At 47.7% G+C, this 18,419-nt stretch overlaps 1 protein-coding gene across 4 annotated transcripts in view; it reads left to right on the forward strand.

Moving 5' to 3' along the window:
- The first annotated feature begins 302 nt into the window (after positions 1-302).
- Positions 303-18,419, forward strand: part of TTLL11 (tubulin tyrosine ligase like 11) — a 202,543-nt gene continuing 184,426 nt past the window's right edge. For all 4 annotated transcript variants that reach the window (XM_066256315.1, XM_066256317.1, XM_066256316.1 and 1 more), the window contains exon 1: positions 303-886. In XM_066256315.1, coding sequence (XP_066112412.1) covers positions 446-886 — 441 coding nt within the window. In that variant the 5' untranslated portion in view covers positions 303-445. The remainder of the gene's footprint in view (positions 887-18,419) is intronic.

Raw genomic sequence — 18,419 nt, forward strand, 5'->3', positions numbered from 1 at the left:
TCAGGCTGGGAGTTCTCCCAGCGAGTGGACATGGCGTGGAGGAAGGGGGTCTTTTATCTGGGAGTTTGTCTCCGCTCCCCAGTCCTCAGGTTCAGGGGCTGCACAAGTGCCCAGCTATTTTCTCCCGCCCGTTTCATCCCCAAGCTTCCCAAGTTCTGCGTCCTCCGCGGCCGGCGGCCCGAGGGGGCTCTCTGCCCTCTTCCAAGATGGCCGCCTCCGCCTCTGTGACAGGCCCGATCACGTGGGCACCGCCGCCTATGAGGTCGCTGGGGCTGGGTCGCGATTGTCCCTTTCCAGGCCCCGTCCCGAGGCAGCGCCTGCCCTTGTCAACCGGAGCCTGAGCGATCATGGCAACGGGCTCGGGCGGGGAGCGCGTGGCAGCGGTGACAGAGGCGGCAGTTTGGTCGCGGACCTGGGCGGCGGAGCGGCGGCGGCGGCGGCGGCAATGGCGCTGGCACCGGCCCTGAGCGCCATGCAGCGGGGCGGCTGCGAGAGCGAGTCTGCGGCGGGCTGGGAGGCGGCGGCGGCGGAGGAGGAGGAGGAGCAGGGCCGCGTGGACGCGGGCGGGTCGGGGGAGCCGGAGCGCACGGCGAGGGAGGAGCCGGCCAAGGCCCGGGCCCCGGCCCCGGCCCCCGCGCAGCCCGGCGCGGCCGAGGAGGGGGACGCCCGCGTCCTGCGGCGCTCGCCGCCCGGGCCGAGTGCGGAGCCGGCGCAGGGGCCCTGGTCGCACGGGAAGCCCAGGAGCCGGGGCCGAAGCTGCAAGCGGAGCTCGGGCCGCGCGGCGGACGGGTACCACTTCGTGCGGCCCGTCACCGTGGACAGCTCCAAGGCCAGGACCTCCCTGGACGCCCTGAAGATCAGCATCCGTCAGCTCAAGTGGAAGGAGGTGAGGCCGGCCCCGCCGGGGGGTCGGGGTGGGGGGCCGGGCGGCCGCGCAGGACCCGCGGCCCCGGCCGGGTGTGCGGGCGGCTCCCGCGTGCGCCCCGCTTGAGCTGCAAACTGCTCGTCCCTCGAGGCCTAGCCCCGAAGTCCCTTCCTCCAGGTCCAGGTAGCCACTCCATCCATCCCTCGGCTCCCCTACCGCCCTCAGCACCTGCCTCCCCACCGTGTAGATTTTTGTTTCTCTGTATCCTCCGCTAACCTGTGAGTCCCCGAGGCCTGGGACCCGCTCTCTCTTCCATTTCTTCACCTAAGTTATATTTGTTTAGCACTTTCTGTGCGACTCTTGCGCAGCATAACAGTTCGTATTTTGGAGGCAGACAGACCTCGGGTCTCACCATACCCTGCCGCTTAGCCATGTGACCTTGAGCAAGTTGCTTCTCTTAAGCTTTTTTCCTTCCCTGTTAAAGTGCGGCTGATGATACCTATCTCATAGTTTTGTAGGAATTAGAGGACTCACTGCTTATTATTAGAGGACTTATGCTTATTGTGGCATAATACAGTGTGCAATAAATACCACCCTCTTCTCTCTCTCTCCCTTTATCACCATTATGATCACAACCACCACCGCCACGCCACCACCCACCACCGTCGTCACAGTCTCATCATCACTATCAGCGTAGGCACACTGTATTTTATGTTCCAGGGCTTGGCATATAGCAGGTGTCAGTAAGTGGTGGATGAAAGGGTGAGTGACGGAATGGGTTATTTGTTCCTGAACCCATGTTAGACCTGGTGTGGGCTGGGATGAAGCACCAATGACATCCAGCTGTGTCTGTTGTAGTTGACTTAGTGAATAAAGCCATTGGACCTTATTTGCAGCTGCTAAGGGGCTCAGGGGTGTGAGGATTGTGACTTAGGGCAGGCGAGTCTGAAGACTTGGGCCCAGATTGTCTGCTGACGGGACAGGAGCTGCTGCAGCAGCATGAGGACTCAGGTCTTAGCCCTGGCTCTTGGCTGTGGTAGATGTCCAGGAACAGTTTTATGAGGCTGGAACATGCAGAGAGATGGCCACAGAGAGGTTGATGAGATCAGAGGTTGATGTCTCAGCTGGAAGGAGTCATGTGATTTGGGGGTAAGTCAAGAATCAGCTAGAGCAGACTTCCAGGTGGGTAGAGGTTAGCCCTTGGGGGACTGTGATCTGATTCCAGGTCTCAGGGTCCTCAGCCTTGGGGCTTGGGATTCATGGGGCACCTGGAGAAAGTTAGGGAGGACTCCAGGTTCTGGGCTGTGTCCCAGGTCCAGGCGAGAGATAGGAGGACCAGAACAAGGTAAAATTAGAGAACTCGTCAGCAGTGCTGTAGTCCTAATGAGAAGAGAATCCGTGGACTGAAGCCAGGCCACAGAGTCATGCAAGGCTGACTGACCCAAGCAAGGCCTGTGCTTAGCTTAGCCCCGTGGGAGAGAGAGACATGAAGTTGGCTCGATCTGGAGAGACGGAGCCAGATCGACTCAAACCAGCAGGCAGACATGCCAGCCCAGGGTCGTTCGCTCATTCTGTAAGTGTGCGCTCTGGATGCTGGGCCCTGCAGATCAAAGACACTTAATATGAGCCCAGGGTCGTTCGCTCATTCTGTAAGTGTGCGCTCTGGATGCTGGGCCCTGCAGATCAAAGACACTTAATATGTAAGATACCCTTGCCCGCAAGGACCTTATGGTTCAGTACCAGACAAAACACAAGTGAAGAACTCACTGCAGTAATCACAGGGCCTTCTCTGCTACTTCCTGAAATGCTCTTTTACCAGTTAGGTATATGTCTGACTCTGTCACTTCAGATCTCTGGTCAAATGCCACTTCTACAGACAGGCCTTCCTGGTTGATCCCTCTGTTGACTGTGCTATGCTTTATTATGTTTTTCCCGTAGCACTAAATTCTGCCCGATACTGTATTGTGTATTGTTGTGTGTCTTCCACATTAGAATGTAAGCTCCGTGAGGGCAAGGGCTTTGCTTCATTTCCTTCTGTACCTTTAGGTGCTTGGCACGTAGAAGGTGCTCAATAAATCTTTACTGAGTGAATGCATACATTATGTGATGAGTGTCTCACTTTCTTTGTATGTAAAGTTGTATGTGTTGTGTTGGGGGGTGGAGGACAGAGACTAGAGCTGCATTCTGAGTGCTGGAAAGGAGTAGGCATTATTTAGGGGCTATTGCCTCTGATCCCTGGTAGAGGGAATAATATGGGCAAAGCAGAGGTGCATTTGGGGTTCAGTATGGCTGGATCATTGAGTGGGCAGCAGAATGGTGAGAGATGAGGCTGGAGAGATGGCAGGGATCAGAGCATGTGCCATGCTGTGGGATTTGGTCATTTTTTGGAAGGTTGTGTGAGCCGCTACAGAGTTGTAAGTTTTTTCCATTTATTTGGCTCTGCTGTCTTGGCAAGTGCATTAAACTTTTTAGGCCTTAGGTTGCCTATCAGTCAAATGGGGGTGGGTCATGCTGGTTCCATGGTTCCCAGTCTCTGCTGCTGCAGCCATATAATGGTGAAACCCTTGTGCTGGTGAACCTAGTGGGGTGGGCAGTTTCCAGGACACTGCCTGTAACTGCCCTTCTATCCCAATGCTGCCTTTTCCTCCCGCTTAGAAAGCACGTTGGTGTACGTAGAGGTGCCCATTCTAGTAAAGTTTACACCATGATTCACTCACAACAGTAAGGCTTTACTCTTAGATATGTGTTTATTTACTTAATGCCACTCTCTCTATAGTCAGTGAGATCCTGAGGGCAGGGAGCTGTCTGACTTGTCTCCCCAGTGCCCAGCACATTGGGGGTGTTCAGTAAATGCTCACCAGCTATGACTGAATGAAATATTTGCAACAAGCCCGCACCTCATCTTGGCACCCTAGAATGTGGAGTTTGGAAAGTGCCAGACTAGGTAAGCTTAAAAGTTCCTTCCAGCTTTAAACTGTGATTATGGTACTGTATTCTTAGCACCTGTTACAAAGTTGATGTCATGGCAGGTAACCTATATGCAAACCAGGTCCTAACAAAGTACAAATACATGTCCTCCCAGACCTCAGTGTCCCCATCTGTTACAGGGAGATGTTAGACAAGATCACCCCTAACGCTCAGCACTGACATTCCGGGAGCAGGAGTATCTACTGGGGGCGTCATGCAAGGGATCGAGCCAGTGTCCCTTGCGTGTCACTCTGTCCTCCGCTGCAGGGTTTGAGAGTACCCAGGTGGCCAGTTGAGGCAGAGGTGGGTGGCTCGGTAGCCCAGGCTAGAAACAGATCATGGATACCAAGCGGGGTGGAAGTTCCGTGTCTCTGCGAGTGCACGGTGAGGGGCTACACAGCACGGTGCACTAGCAGGGCAGCACGGTGAGGGGCTACGCAGCATGGTGCACTAGCAGGGCAGCACGGTGAGGGGCTACGCAGCATGGTGCATTAGCAGGGCAGCACGGTGAGGGGCTACGCAGCATGGTGCACTAGCAGGGCAGCACGGTGAGGGGCTACGCAGCATAGTGCACTAGCAGGGCAGCACGGTGAGGGGCTACGCAGCACAGTGCACTTAGCAGGGCAGCACGGTGAGGGGCTACGCAGCATGGTGCACTAGCAGGGCAGCACGGTGAGGGGCTACGCAGCACGGTGAGGGGCTACGCAGCACGGTGAGGGGCTATGCAGCACAGTGCACTTAGCAGGGCAGCACGGTGAGGGGCTATGCAGCACGGTGCACTAGCAGGGCAGCACGGTGAGGGGCTACGCAGCACGGTGAGGGGCTACGCAGCACGGTGAGGGGCTACGCAGCACGGTGCACTTAGCAGGGCAGCACGGTGAGGGGCTACGCAGCACGGTGAGGGGCTACGCAGCACGGTGCACTTAGCAGGGCAGCACGGTGAGGGGCTACGCAGCACGGTGAGGGGCTACGCAGCACGGTGCACTTAGCAGGGCAGCACGGTGAGGGGCTACGCAGCACGGTGCACTAGCAGGGCAGCACCTGGCCAGCATGGAAACCGGACGTTTGCTCGGCTACAGGGCATCGATCGCCTTTGCTCCCTTGCTTTTCTGTATTCCACATTCATTTAACAGCGATAGCAACGATTAGAACCAACTGCTGCATAGCGCTACCCCGTGTCAGGCACTCTTCTCAGTGTTTTACTTACATGCAGTGAGTTCATGCCTCCAACAACCCGACACAGTGAGTGCCTGACCATCTCCATTTTACACGGGAGGAAATCAAAGTCACAGAGGTTAACTCACCCAAGGTCACACAGCTGGGAAGTGGCAGAGCCAGCATTTGAAACAGACACTTCATTTGTAACTAGCTGTCGATCCTGTCCTGCCCCTGCTCCCTGTGGCTCTCTGTCTGCAGACTGGCTTAGGGGCTGCACTCCCTGCCCTCCACAGCTCCCATCATCCAGGGGCAGACATGCGCACCGACTGCTAGTCTGGGAGTTGAATGAGTTAAGGGAATTCCACACGGAGCAGGAACGAGGGCAGGGAGTACGGGTCACGTGTTACAAGCAGGATGGGAGGATGCAGCGTAGGGAGCAGGTGGGAGAGTAGGGGAGAGGGAGAAGGAGCCCGATCACAGAGGACATTGAAGGCCATGCCAAGAAGCTTGCACTTCTGACCGATACAATCATAGGTTCTTGCCATTTACGGCCCGAGCTCCCGTCACCCACCCTCTGTCCGTCCCAAGTGAACCAAGCCAACCGACGATTCGGCCTTCGGCCCTATCCACTCTGGTCAGGCCTTATTCACCTGTGCCCACAACCTCAACATTTGTTTAAAAGGAAAACTCACAAATGTTGGCCCTGTAAACTTGCGGAGAAGATGGAAGTTTATTCTAGAGGAGGAAGGTCATGTTGACAGGGTCACCACGGAAGATACAACATGCAAGAGAGGGATGGTTCCTGGCTCATAGTAGATGCTCAGTGAGTATTTATGGACTTGTATGGTCCGCTTCCAATCCTGTGAGCCTCTTGCCTCATCTTTCGTATATTCTTCTGTGGTTTTGACAGCCTCATAAAGAAAACCCGAGGGAGGGGCGCTTTGGAGAGGAGATTGCACGGTTGTTGTGAGCCACCCTCCCTGGAGATGCAGGCTGTGCCTGTGCGCGCAGTGGTGCCGTGGACACCAGCTAACGTGGATGAGAGACTGGATAGAGGGACACTGTGGGTAATAGTTTGCATAAGCCCCGTCCCAGGGTCTGTCACAGTGTGAACTCTTTGTTCCAGAGACTCCATACCATGAAAACGGTGATCATGTTTCTCTATTCCAGATGGACTGACATCGCGCCTTCTGCATCAAGTCATGACTTGCCTTAGCAGCTGTCTCTGCTGCTGCTTGTGTAAACATTTGTTTCCCTGGGTGTGTTCAAACCGTTGTCTAGTGACTTTTATAAATGCCTTGCAAGTCCTTAGTGGGCATTTCTGACAGCGCCCCCGCTTCTTCCATCTGCTTCTGTGTCGTCCGAGTCAAAACTTCTCGTCCTGAACAGCTGGGAGAACGGGGCATCCCTGTGCCACCTAGGTGTAGTGTCACTTTTCCAGGGATTCCTTCAGTCCGCCTGCCTGGGGCTCTTAGGAAAGCCAGGTTTCCTGGATGCTGGTAAGGAGGTTTAGTTTCTCTTTGTCTGTGTCAGAACTGTGGTTTTCTCTTTTGTTTTTCTGGTTTTTTTGTTTTTTTTTTTTGTAACAGAGACAGAGAAAGAGATACAGAGAGAGCAACAGGTAGGGACAGACAGACAGGAAGGGAGAGAGATGAGAAGCATCAATTCTTCGTTGTGGCTCCTTAGTTGTTTATTGATTGCTTTTTCATATGTGCCTTGACCAGGGGGCTATAGCAGACCGAGTGACCCCTTGCTCAAGCCAGTGACCTTGGACTCAAGCCGGCAACCTTGGGCTTCAAGCCAGCATCCTTTGGGCTCAAGCCAGCGACTATGGGGTCATGTCTATGATCCCATGCTCAAGCCAGCGACCCCGCACTCAAGCTGATGAGCCCTGCTCAAGGCAGATGAGCCCTTGCTCAAGCCGGTGACCTCGGGGTTTTGAACATGGGTCCTCTCCGTCCCAGTCCAATGCTCTATCCACTGTGCCACTGCCTGGTCAGGCAAAACTGTGGTTCATTGGAATTTTAAAAAGCAACTGTGGAAAACTTTCTGGATGTCCTAGGTTATTTATAAATGCCTTTGTTCAATTTCCCAGAACAGTATGTTCTTATAAAAATATATACAGTTCCCAAGAATATAAAATAAAAACCAAAAATCTCTGCTCCCCACTCTCCATTCACTCCCTCCTTCTCCTCAAATTCTCCTTAGGGACAACCCCAGGATTACAGTTGGTATGATTCTTTCCAGATTTTTTTCTTATGCTTGTACATATCAAGATAACTAAATTGGGCTATAGTAACAACCACAATTTATTAGTGGCTTAACAACAAAAGTTTACTGCTTACTTACACTTAGGGGTTCAGTGGGGATTGGTGGGGGTTGGGGGGTAGGGGATTCTCATTAATCTTGGTCATTCAGAGACCCAATGCTTCCAGCTCATCACCTGCTTCAGTGAGTCACTGAGGGGAGGGAACGTAATAGATTGCGGCTTTTCAGACTTCTCTCCAGAAGTGACTGCTCACATCTTATTCACCAAAGCATGGCTAACTTTAGGGGGCTGGGCCATGCTGTCCCTCCATGGAGACTTAAAGAGGAGACTCAGAATATCTGTGCAGTGACAACTCAATGACTATACTAAAAACCGTTGAATTGTACCTTCTATAAGTGAATTGTATGTTATGTGAATTATATTTTAATAAAGCTGTTGACAGAAATGCCTCATGCTTACCCAGTTCTTGTCATTAAAGAGTGCTTGTCTCTGAGGTTGTAACTGGAAGTATGTTTCAGGAACTCAGATTGCAACAGTCCAGTGCGCCCTGTTGTTAATTCTGCGTGGCAGTATTGCCTGTTATTGGTACATGGACTCCTTGGCCACCTGTGTCTAATGGAATCTTGTCCCAATGGCATAAAGTAGTGGCAGCTGTAACAGTACTCCAAACTTGCATGATAAAAAGTAAGTTTTGTTTCTGTGGGGGTTAACCTGAATATTTGCCTAAAGGATAAAGTTTAGGCTCCTTAGGAAGGTTCGGTGAAGCTTCCCATGACTTGAGATGCAGTATATCACGGTGGGTGAAAGCATGGGCTTTGGAGCCAACATAGCATTGAGTCAGTTGTACTCTGAACCTCAGTTTCTTTTCCTATACAATAGGCATCATACCAGACCTCATGGAGTTGTTTGTTGCCAGCATAGAAAGATATAATTGTGTAAAGTCCTGGTATATAAAAATTTGATTATTTTTTGTTAGCATCTGGCCCTGAGCTTCTCTAGACTTACTTCACATATTCCATGCCTTGAACTTTGTCCACTGCTAACACAATACTGCATGTGGTTCTCTTGAGCCTTCCTGCTGTGCCATTCCTCTCTACCTTTGTTGGTGTTTTTCCATCTCTGCAGAGTGCTACCTTTCTTTCTTTGACTAACTCTCACACATCCTTCAAGGATCAGTTCATGACTCCTCTTACTAACAACTCTTCTTTGACTTCTACACATACCCCAGTCTAGGATAAATATCCTTCCTTGATTACTTATAGTATTTTATATGGTTCTCAATTTGATTATTTTTTTTAAGTTGCAACATACGGCTTATTGATCATTCCTATTGTATCTTTATTTTCTATTTCACAACTTTCTACTCTTTTGTTATTTCCTTTCTTCTGCTTTCTGATGTTTAGTTTATTGTTCTTTTCCTGAAATTAAGTTGAATGATTAGTTTTTCATCTTTTCTAATACAAATATTGATTGACTTACAACCTATGAACTTACGAACATTCGACTTTACGACCACAATCGCTAGCCATGACTGCTCTGCGTCTGGCAGCGCAAGCGTTGCCCAGCTGGGCATACGGCAGTGTGGACCAGCTTCCACCAGCACTACCATCTCAGTATGCACCATTTCAACTGTTATCCCAGACTCAATACAGCAATTTGTGTTTTGTGTCTTGGATATTTTTCATCAAACCTCTCCCAAGATGTTTACCAAGAAGAAATTGTCTTTTCAAATATTAAACCAGTTGTACTGGTAATGCAGTGTTTTACTTAAACCTGATGAATGTAAAAATAAGAAAAAATGGTGAAGAGATGATACAAATGGCAAAAAATGAACAAAGAAAATTATGATATATAATGATAATGAAAGAAAATTATGATAAAATATGACTTAAAAGATTTTTATAACATCATTTCACAGTACTGTACATATAGCCTACTCAACTTACGACCAAATAGTGTTATGATCGGTCTGTCAGAACCAATCATGGTCGTAAGTCAAGCACTAGCTGTAAAAACATTTGTGGCTACAAACTTGCCTCTAGGTACTGCTTTGGCTGCACCTATATGTTTTGCTATGTAGCATTTTCAAATTCCCTATCAGTTCTATGTATTTTACATTTTCCTGAAGATTTCTTCTTTGACCCATGGGCTATTTAGATGAGTTTTTTAGAGTTTCTAAACACAGGTTATTTCTACTTATCTTTTTTTATTATTAATTTCTAACTTAATTGCATTGTGGGCCAAAAGATGTTCTGTCTTTACTTCTTTCTTTTTTACTCCCTTTATCCTTTCTTTTCCCCTCTCCCATTTTTTGCTTAATTAAACTACTACATGGTTAATTTTGCAAACATTCAAATGTGCTTGAAAAGAATGTGTATTCTCTAGTTTTTTAATGTGATGTTTTACCTATGCACATTAGATTTGCTTGTGGATTGTGTTATACAAATTTTACAGTCCTAATATTTTTGTCAGATCTGTTAATTATTTGAAGAGTTATATTAATGTTTCCCACTATGATTGTATATTTTATATCTTTTTCAACTGATTTGTTTTTCTTTTTCCATTTTCTTCTGGACTGTTATGGAAGTTACACATTCCATTTTTATTCTTCTACTGGTTACCCTAAAAAATCTAATAAGTGTACAATTTCAGGAAATCTAAAGATAGTATTTTTATTCTCCACATAACAACACAAGGATCTTAGGATGCTTTTATTTTGGTTTCATCCCTCCTGACTTATATCCTTTTGTTATCCAGTATTTCTGTTCTATCTTATTTTATCCTTTTTTTTCAGCTTCACTAATTAAACATTATTTCATATAATTTCAGTGTATTTTAGATTTACCCACAATTTTCCCCTTTTCTTCCTGGGGTCATTTTCTTTCTCCGGGTTGTAACTTTTTATGTATTCCTTTAAGTGTGGGACTATTTGTAATATCAGTTTTCACTTGTCCAAAATTAATTATTTTTGATCCTCATTTTCAAAAGATTGTGTAGCTGTATTCAGTACTTACTGGATAGTTATGCTGTCCTAGCACTGGGAGATATGCCACTGTTTACTCACTTCTGGTTTTGCTGTTGAGAAGTCAGCTGCCAGTTTATGTTTCTCTTTTGGATGGTAAAGTCTCTTTTTCTTCCTGGCTGCTTTTAAAATCTTCTCTTTGTCTTAGATGTCTCCAGTGTCATGATGACTTTCTAGGTGAGGATTTCTTTTTATTTATTCTGCTTGAGTTGGTTGGGACTCTTCTTTCTAAGGTTTGGTATCTTTTATCAATTCTGGAAAATCCTTTCAATATTGCTTCTCATCCGATCTTTCTCTTCATGGAATTCTGATTTAGATGTTTGTTTGACCTTTTTTGGTAGTGAGCTCACTTCCCTTGGAGCTTTAATCTCTGATAATTCTTTGAGTCTTGTATTTTAGTGGGGATTTTCATCTTGTGCAGAGGCCTCAGAGGGCTCTCCTAACCTAGAATACATAACACAAAATTCTTGGTCATTGACTTGTTGGTTATAAGCATATCGAGTTCTGACTCCAGACTTGCGTCAGTGAGTGTCACGGTTAGGCATTCTGGGGGACATTTTCCCTTCTATTTTTCCTTTCCTGAGATAATACCAAGACAAGGCAGGTTTGTGTTTTTCTTTTTAGTTCACCCACTGAGGATATAGCCTTGCAGAGGGTCTGACTTGGTACGGGAGTTCCTCATCTAATGCCTGTTTTGTCAGCGGGCCTTCAGAGGGCAGACCACTTGCAGAGGCCGGACCATTGCCTGTGTCCAGCGAAAAAGATAATTATACTTGCTTTTAAAGAGATCCTCTGACTGTCCTGTGGAGAATGAGTTAGAGAGGCATTCCAGAGTGGAGGCAGCGGGTTAGGATGCTGCTGTAGCTCTCGGGAGAGAGACAGTGCTACATGGCACAGGGCCATGCTGGGTGGCGAAGGTTATCGATTGAGTTGCTCTGTCTATTTCTCTAGACTGTGAGATACTCCGTCGCAGGGAGCTTGTCTTATTCTTCAGTGCCTGGCACAGAAAAGGCAGTCAGCAAATATTACCGTAATTAGATTGAACTGTGTAACCGGTATTAGTTCTAGTGCTGTTTTTCTGGACTCCCTTCAAAGCGACCATTTTCTTGAAAGGGAAATGACATAAAGGGATTCCAGGCAGTGAACTCATCCTGTCTCTGGCTTTGCAGAGTTCCAGCCAGAAATAGGGAGCCAGCTGTTGGTAAGCCTTAGGTTTTGGCCGGGTTTACTTTCCGTGAGAACACAGCTTTCTTTAGCCGGTGCATGTGTTTCTTAAGGAGTCTTAGGCTGTATTTGAAACTACCTACACAAAGCCTTATCATCTTACAGAATTTTTATGATGTTCTTTCAAAAATTACTAAACTTTATGACTCTCTCTAGGCAGGCTGCCATGATGTCCCTCTAATGGTATGTTATAACTGAAAACTTCTAACTCCTCAGACATTCTTTTCAGAAAACTGCTCATCTGTGGAACAAAGGGGTAGGCAATGGTCCCTCCTGGGTGACAGTTTAATAAGCCGAAGCCACTAAGGACTGTTTTTTTGAAGAGCGAATACAATACTATTCCATTAGAACATGCAGGAGTATTTCTAGAAAGTAGGGTGACTAAAGCATGCATATATGATTTTAAGTCCTGAGACCTTGAAAGCTCTTCTTTATTATTCAACAAATACATGTTAAGTATTATCTGCTGTGCCCAAGCCTTGTGCCAGGCACTGGTGATTAAGACACAATCAGACATCATCCCTGTCCTTGAGCCAGGGTCACTACTAGCCCATACTGTCCTTTTGTGTGAACTAGAAACAAGTGCCCTAATCCTTAAGGAGAAAATGTGAAATTAGTTAATATATTATTTATACCTCAAAATAAATTTGTTATAATAAATGGATTATTAATGATAAATATTAGTTATTAAATAATATTTACATGGTATAGTGAAGTTCTAATTGATGTAAAACTTAGAATTCAGAAATATCCTGCCATAGTAAACATCAAATGATTGAACTCCAACATGAAACTTCACATTTAACTAGGGTACTAATCCCAACGAGGGATTTAAAAATATGTTAGAACTACTCACCAGTTACACCTCAGATGTAAAAGCAGATTTTATTTAGAAACATGGTCTATTTTAGATGTTACTAGACCAACAAAGTCTTTTGATAATCCAGTTTGTCCAAGGGGAGCAATATATATTGTCTTGTTAAAATAACACACTTGAGCCTGCCATATGGTGGTGCAGGGGGCAGCACAGGCCTGGAATGCCCGGGGCCTCGAAGCAGCACCTCAGCATTCCAGCACATATTCGCGAAGCAACTTCGAGCTTATACTCCAAGCTGATGCATCCCGCTCCTTCTCACCACCCCGCCTTTCCCTTTCTCTCCCTTCTCTCTCTAAAGTCAAGAAAGAAAATCTTAAAAAAAAAAGAAAAATACAGTTGACTACCATATACCAGAAAATTCTCATCATAAACAGAAAATTACTTTAAGTCATCTAATGTTTGTTTACCAAACCAGAATTATTTCTGAATTCTCAGCTTAAATCAACAAGTACTTTCATTATGATAATATGTAAAATCATATATTACTAATATTTATTATGAATAATCCATTTGTTGTAGAATAAGAAATATAAAATATGGAAAGTGCTCAAAATGTTACAGATGCCTGCATGTGAGAGCATCATGGCCCAGGGTAGGGGGGCAGACAGAGCTGGGGGTTCCCTGTGAGACGCGGACAGGCCATGCTGTGTATAAACCGGGATGGGAGACAGCGGGGCGGGCGGGACAAGGTCAACCTGGCGGCACTGGGAGGGCTTGTGTGTGTGAGAATTGAGCAAGGAGCATAGTCTTTCTGACACATTTAGCTGCTCAGTAGCCTCTAAACCGGGGGTCCCCAAACTACAGCCCGTGGGCCACATGCGGCCCCCGCCGCACTTCCGGAAGGGGCACCTCTTTCATTGGTGGTCAGTGAGAGGAGCACAGTTCCCATTGAAATACAGGTCAGTTGGTTGATTTAAATTTACTTGTTCATTATTTTAAATATTGTATTTGTTCCCGTTTTGTTTTTTTTACTTTAAAATAAGATCTGTGCAGTGTGCATAGGGATTTGTTCATAGTTTTTTTTATAGTCCGGCCCTCCAGCGGTCTGAGGGACAGTGAACTGGCCCCCTGTGTAAAAAGTTTGGGGACCCCTGCTCTAAACCGTTCTGGGTTCTTGCTACTCTCTGGATAGTGAGATAACCGAGTTCGAGACTGGGGAGGGTTTCTATTTTTAGACAGACCGTGTTCATCTCTCCTCCTGCGCCCACCTCCCTCTGTCTTCAGGTCTCTGCCATCATAGCATGAATCAGCTTTATTATTACGGCTTGTTTAATTTTCTTTCTTTCCCACCAGATTTTAAATTCAACTAGTGCAAGGGCCACATCCATCTTGTTTATTATTGAATCTTCACACTCTAGTACACAATGCCTAGCATACCATATAATAAGGTTTTGATAGATATTGGCTCTATAATATTTTTATTCATTCCTCAATCATTTCCTGAACCCTTACTCTGTGCTATGGACTCCACTGAGCCCTGGGCAAGCAAACAGATGACCCCGAGAGTAAGTGGGGAGCCCCCTGTCTAGTTATGACGCTCTAGTGAAGGAGGAACTGTGTCAAAGGGCAATGCACGGCCGGCTGGCTGGGATGCAGGGCTCGAGGAGGGAGGGCTTCCTCCGGCAGGGGCCTCGGAGCTGGGTCTGGGTCTGGATGGCGGAGAGGCGTGAGCAAGGTTTCAGGGTGGAGGCGGGACAAGTGTTCAGACAGGGCTGTGCCTGCATGATGACGTGGTAGCAAGCGAGAGCATGGGGAGTTGGGTAGAGTGAAGAATGATTGGATCTGAGGTGGGCAAGAACCAAGCCTGCAAGGTCTGGGGAGCCACTGGAAAGTTTGAAACAGGAGTGTGTGTGTGTGTGTGTGTGTGTGTGTGTGACAAAAATCACATTTGTGTATTGGAAAGACCCCACTGGCTGTAGTGTGGAAGGTGTATTTAGCGGTCGGTGGTGAATAGGAAGTAGGGAAAACCTTCTTGAGGGCAAGGGGCATTGCTTTCTGCCCAGTTTCAGCACCTGGCTCGTGAGCCTCCCAGCAGCCCTCTGATGCAGGTAGTGTTTATATCATCAGCTCTCCCTTACGGACGAAGTGACCAAGGCCAGGACCTGCCAAAGAACTCAAGCCAGGCCTTTGTTGATGCTAAGTCAAATGCGATCTCCTCGTCCCATGTTGCAGGACAAGTCTGGTGGCAGTGCTGGGGAGAGAATTGGTGCTGGCCTCTTTCCAACCCTGGGCTGAGGGAGGGCTGCAGGCTGCCAGCTATGGAGGGCCATCTGATGTGTGCTCCAGGCCATGGCGCGCCTTCCCTGAGCCTCCCTCCAGGGAGAGAGAGATGGAGGCTCAGGGGGCAGCTGAGAGCTGTTCTCACCAAAGCACTGGGGACAGATTTGTGGGCCACTGGCATTCTCACTGGCTGGGTACCATGCTGCTATTTAATAAAGGTTTCATTGCTTGATGGACCATTAAGTAACCAATGATATATTTCAGCCTCATTGAGGAGGAAGGTGCAAAGTTAAATCATATTCAGACTGTGTGAAAACAATAGAATAAAGAGGCCATTCGCATGCATGGCCTCCTCCTCCGAGGGGGAAGGGAAGGGAGCAAGCCGTCCTCCAGGGCCCTAGCGAGCCAGGCACAGGTTGGAACCTCTTGCGCTGATGTTCTGACTTCGAGCTTGTAGAGACGTGCTGTGCATTCTGTAGGCGAGGGAGCGGAGTGCCCGAGACGCCAGCCACAGAGGTGGTACTAGTGTCTCAGCCCTGCGTCTGCCCCCATGGTGCCTGCTCCTTCCCTGCGCCTGCCGCCTCCCTGTGCGCTCTGTTCTCCCCACACACAGATGATGACTTGTTGCTGGGTGAACGGTGTGGAGGTCAGCAGCCTGTGCCAGTTTAGACCAAACACTCCCAAAGGCAGGAGCTCATCTGTCTGCTCCCTGGTTCTGGGCCGGGCCGGACACACAGCCAGTAGTGGCGGCTGGCACGTCCTTACCACCCTGAGCAGAGATAGTGACTCTGGCCTTTCGTCTACCCTCCCATTCCTTTCTCTTGTCTGCCCTCCCCTCTCTGCTTCTCTGCCCATCCTTGATGATAGTTAGTAATGAGCAAGCTGATGGAGAGTTAGTTGTGAAGCAGGTTCAAATCTAGGCTCTGCTTCTTGCTAGCTGTGTGGAATTAAATTAAATAATTGGTCCAAACTTTGAGCCTTGGTTTCCTGAGCTGATTATCAGGGGAGTGTAGCCCCCGCCTCAGAGGATGATTGAGAGAGAAGTAGGAAAAGGCCCAGTGGTACATAGCAGATGTCCAAGACACTGTGACTGTCATTACTCTAGCCACGCTTACCTTTATTATTGCCGTATATCTCAGTTTTATGTGACTAAACATTTAATAACATGCACGTGATACAAAATCTACTGATGAAAGTATAGACACTGAACAATATCCTCTCTCTCCTCCCGCCTTCACCTCCCTTCCCGAAAGGCAGCCGTGATGAGCGGTTTCTTGGTGTGTGTCCAGAGATATGTCTACACGAGTGAACAAGTGTACACGGCTCTCTGTGTACCTAATGCTTTCACGTGATACACTCTGCACCTTTCATTTCATCTAACAATATAATTTAGCTATTGTTTCATATCAGTATATATATGTATATAGTTTATATGTAATATGTCAGTATATATACAGGATAGATATGTATAGTATATATACACATGTACTATATATTATATATGTATTTATAGTTTACTGTGTCCTTTTTTTATAGCTGCATAATATTTCATAGTAAGAGTGTAGCATCACTTACTTAACTGGTCACCCATTGACCTGCGTTGAACTGTTTACAGAGTGTTGCCACTCTAATAAAGCTGCAATTATCATGTCCTTATATATCTGTCCTTGTGCACTTGTACGAGAATATCTATAGGATAAACAACCTAGGATTCAGGCCATTCATTTACTATAATTCTTTTCCAAACTAGGATTTTGTGTGTGTGTGTGTGTGTGTGTGTGTGTGTGTGTGTGTCAGAGACAGAGAGAGGGACAGATAGGGACAGATAGACAGAAAAGGAGAGAGATGAGAAGCATCAATTCTTTGTTGTGGCATCTTAGTTGTTCATTGATTGCTTTCTCATATATGCCTTGACCGGGGGACTATAGCAAACCGAGTGACCCCTTGCTCGAGCCAGCGACCTTGGGCTGAAACTGGTGACCTCGGTGTTTCGAACCTGGGTCCTCCGCGTCCCAGTCCGATGCTCTGTCCACTGCACCACAGCCTGGTCAGGCCCGAACTAGGGTTTAAACTTTGCACTGTCTCTCCCTGACAACTGTGTGGAGAGAAAGGGTCGGGAATTAGAAACGTCAGGAGGAGGTGAGGGATGGGCACCCATGTCTCTACTTCTGACTCCGTTGCTGGTACAGACCCTTGCTGCCCCTGCCCGTGAGGCCTGGATTTCGGATTCCGCAGCAGGAGCACTGGGCAGATTTATAAACCAATGCAAATCAGCTGTTAGCTTCAGAGTTTATTTTCCCACATAAGCAAGTTGTCAACCAACTTTCTATATTCCACATGCAACAAAGACATCGGACTGACCGTAAGGGAAACCCAGTCCCCTTTTTCGCTTGTTTCTGAGTGGCAGAGAAGCGGACAGTACCCAGGGCTTTCTCTGTGTTAAGTAGTTATCATATGTTAGCGCGTTTGATCCTTGCAAATCTTTGAGGTGAAAAATGTTACCCTTGTTCTCAGACAAAGAAAGGGATGGGTTCCCAGAGGTTAAATAACTTCTCAAGGTCACGCAGAACCAAGGTTTGAACTCAAATCTTGATGGCTATTCACTCAGTAAGCCTCCTTTGTTCTTAATTAGAGGATCCAGTAGAACTTCCTGGAGTGTCAGATAAGTTTTACCTTCTGCATAAACATCTGATAATTAGCAGTGCGTCTTACAGTTCCTGTGGCCTCTCTCAGTTTAATGGCGAAGGAGGATCTGTGACGGCTGCCAGCTAGGTACTGGGCTTGCTTAGACCTGACGTCCAGACTCGAGCCGCTCGCAGGCGGCTGGTGCGGTCCGCGCCTCCCGATGGCCTCTGCCCCTCATAAGGCAGGATTGCTCTCTGCATGACCCTGAACTCTGGCCCCGTGATTGTGTCCTCCCCACACCCTTTATCCAACTTCTTTTCTGATCCTTTCTGTCTCTTAGCAAAGCCATTTAAAGCACTTACTCAATTGTATGGCATTGTTATTGCTAATGACCCCCCACGCCCCCCACGCCACCAGCTGCTCCCTGGCTCCCCAGCCTTTCAGCAGGCCTCCCCTCAACTTGCAGTCCACCCTTTTCTGGGACCTGGGTTCAGTTCCAGCTCCTAGGCGGTCTATTGTCTAAGAACAAAGATTAGCATATTAAATAAAGCTCTCTCTCACTCCCATGCTTTTAAACATCATATCAAGGGAACCACATTATAACTCAATCCACTGTATCATGGGAAGGGCCAGTTTTTTCATAACATAGCTTAGAATCAGCACTTTGTGCCTGTGAATCTTTTTTATTAATTTCATATATCTTATTAGCTGTTGGCTCCATATTAGCACAGTCCGCTTGTCGGGCTATAAATTCACCGATGTCTTATTATTTATTAACAAGCCTTTGTTAAGGGCCCGATAGCAGCAGGCCACCACCAACTCCAGCTCACGTACTTCTCAGCAGTAACTGCAGAGGGGGCACTTAGCCCCTTCGCGGCGGGGGAAAGTGAGGCTCAGGCCGGCTCGTTAGCTTGTCCGTGTTTCATCCAGTGGGGGTCGGTCTGGGACTGGGACCTGTCTGGGTTCTAAATCTCGAACCTCTCCCGGAGGAAAGCCGCGGCTTGTTTCTTGTTATCTTGCTGCTTCGGTTACTCCACTCAGCTCCTTAATTAGAGATGACTCGGAGTCCTGTTCCTGAGCCTTCAGCTGTGGGCATGGGCTTTGTTTTGACAGCAGTGACAAAATCCATACTGAGAAGCCATCACTTCATCCAGGACGAGGGACGGTAAAAATCTCTAGAACACCTGGAGGA

Source organism: Saccopteryx bilineata, chromosome 2 (genome assembly GCF_036850765.1).
Source record: "Saccopteryx bilineata isolate mSacBil1 chromosome 2, mSacBil1_pri_phased_curated, whole genome shotgun sequence".
NCBI classification, from domain to species: domain Eukaryota; kingdom Metazoa; phylum Chordata; class Mammalia; order Chiroptera; family Emballonuridae; genus Saccopteryx; species Saccopteryx bilineata.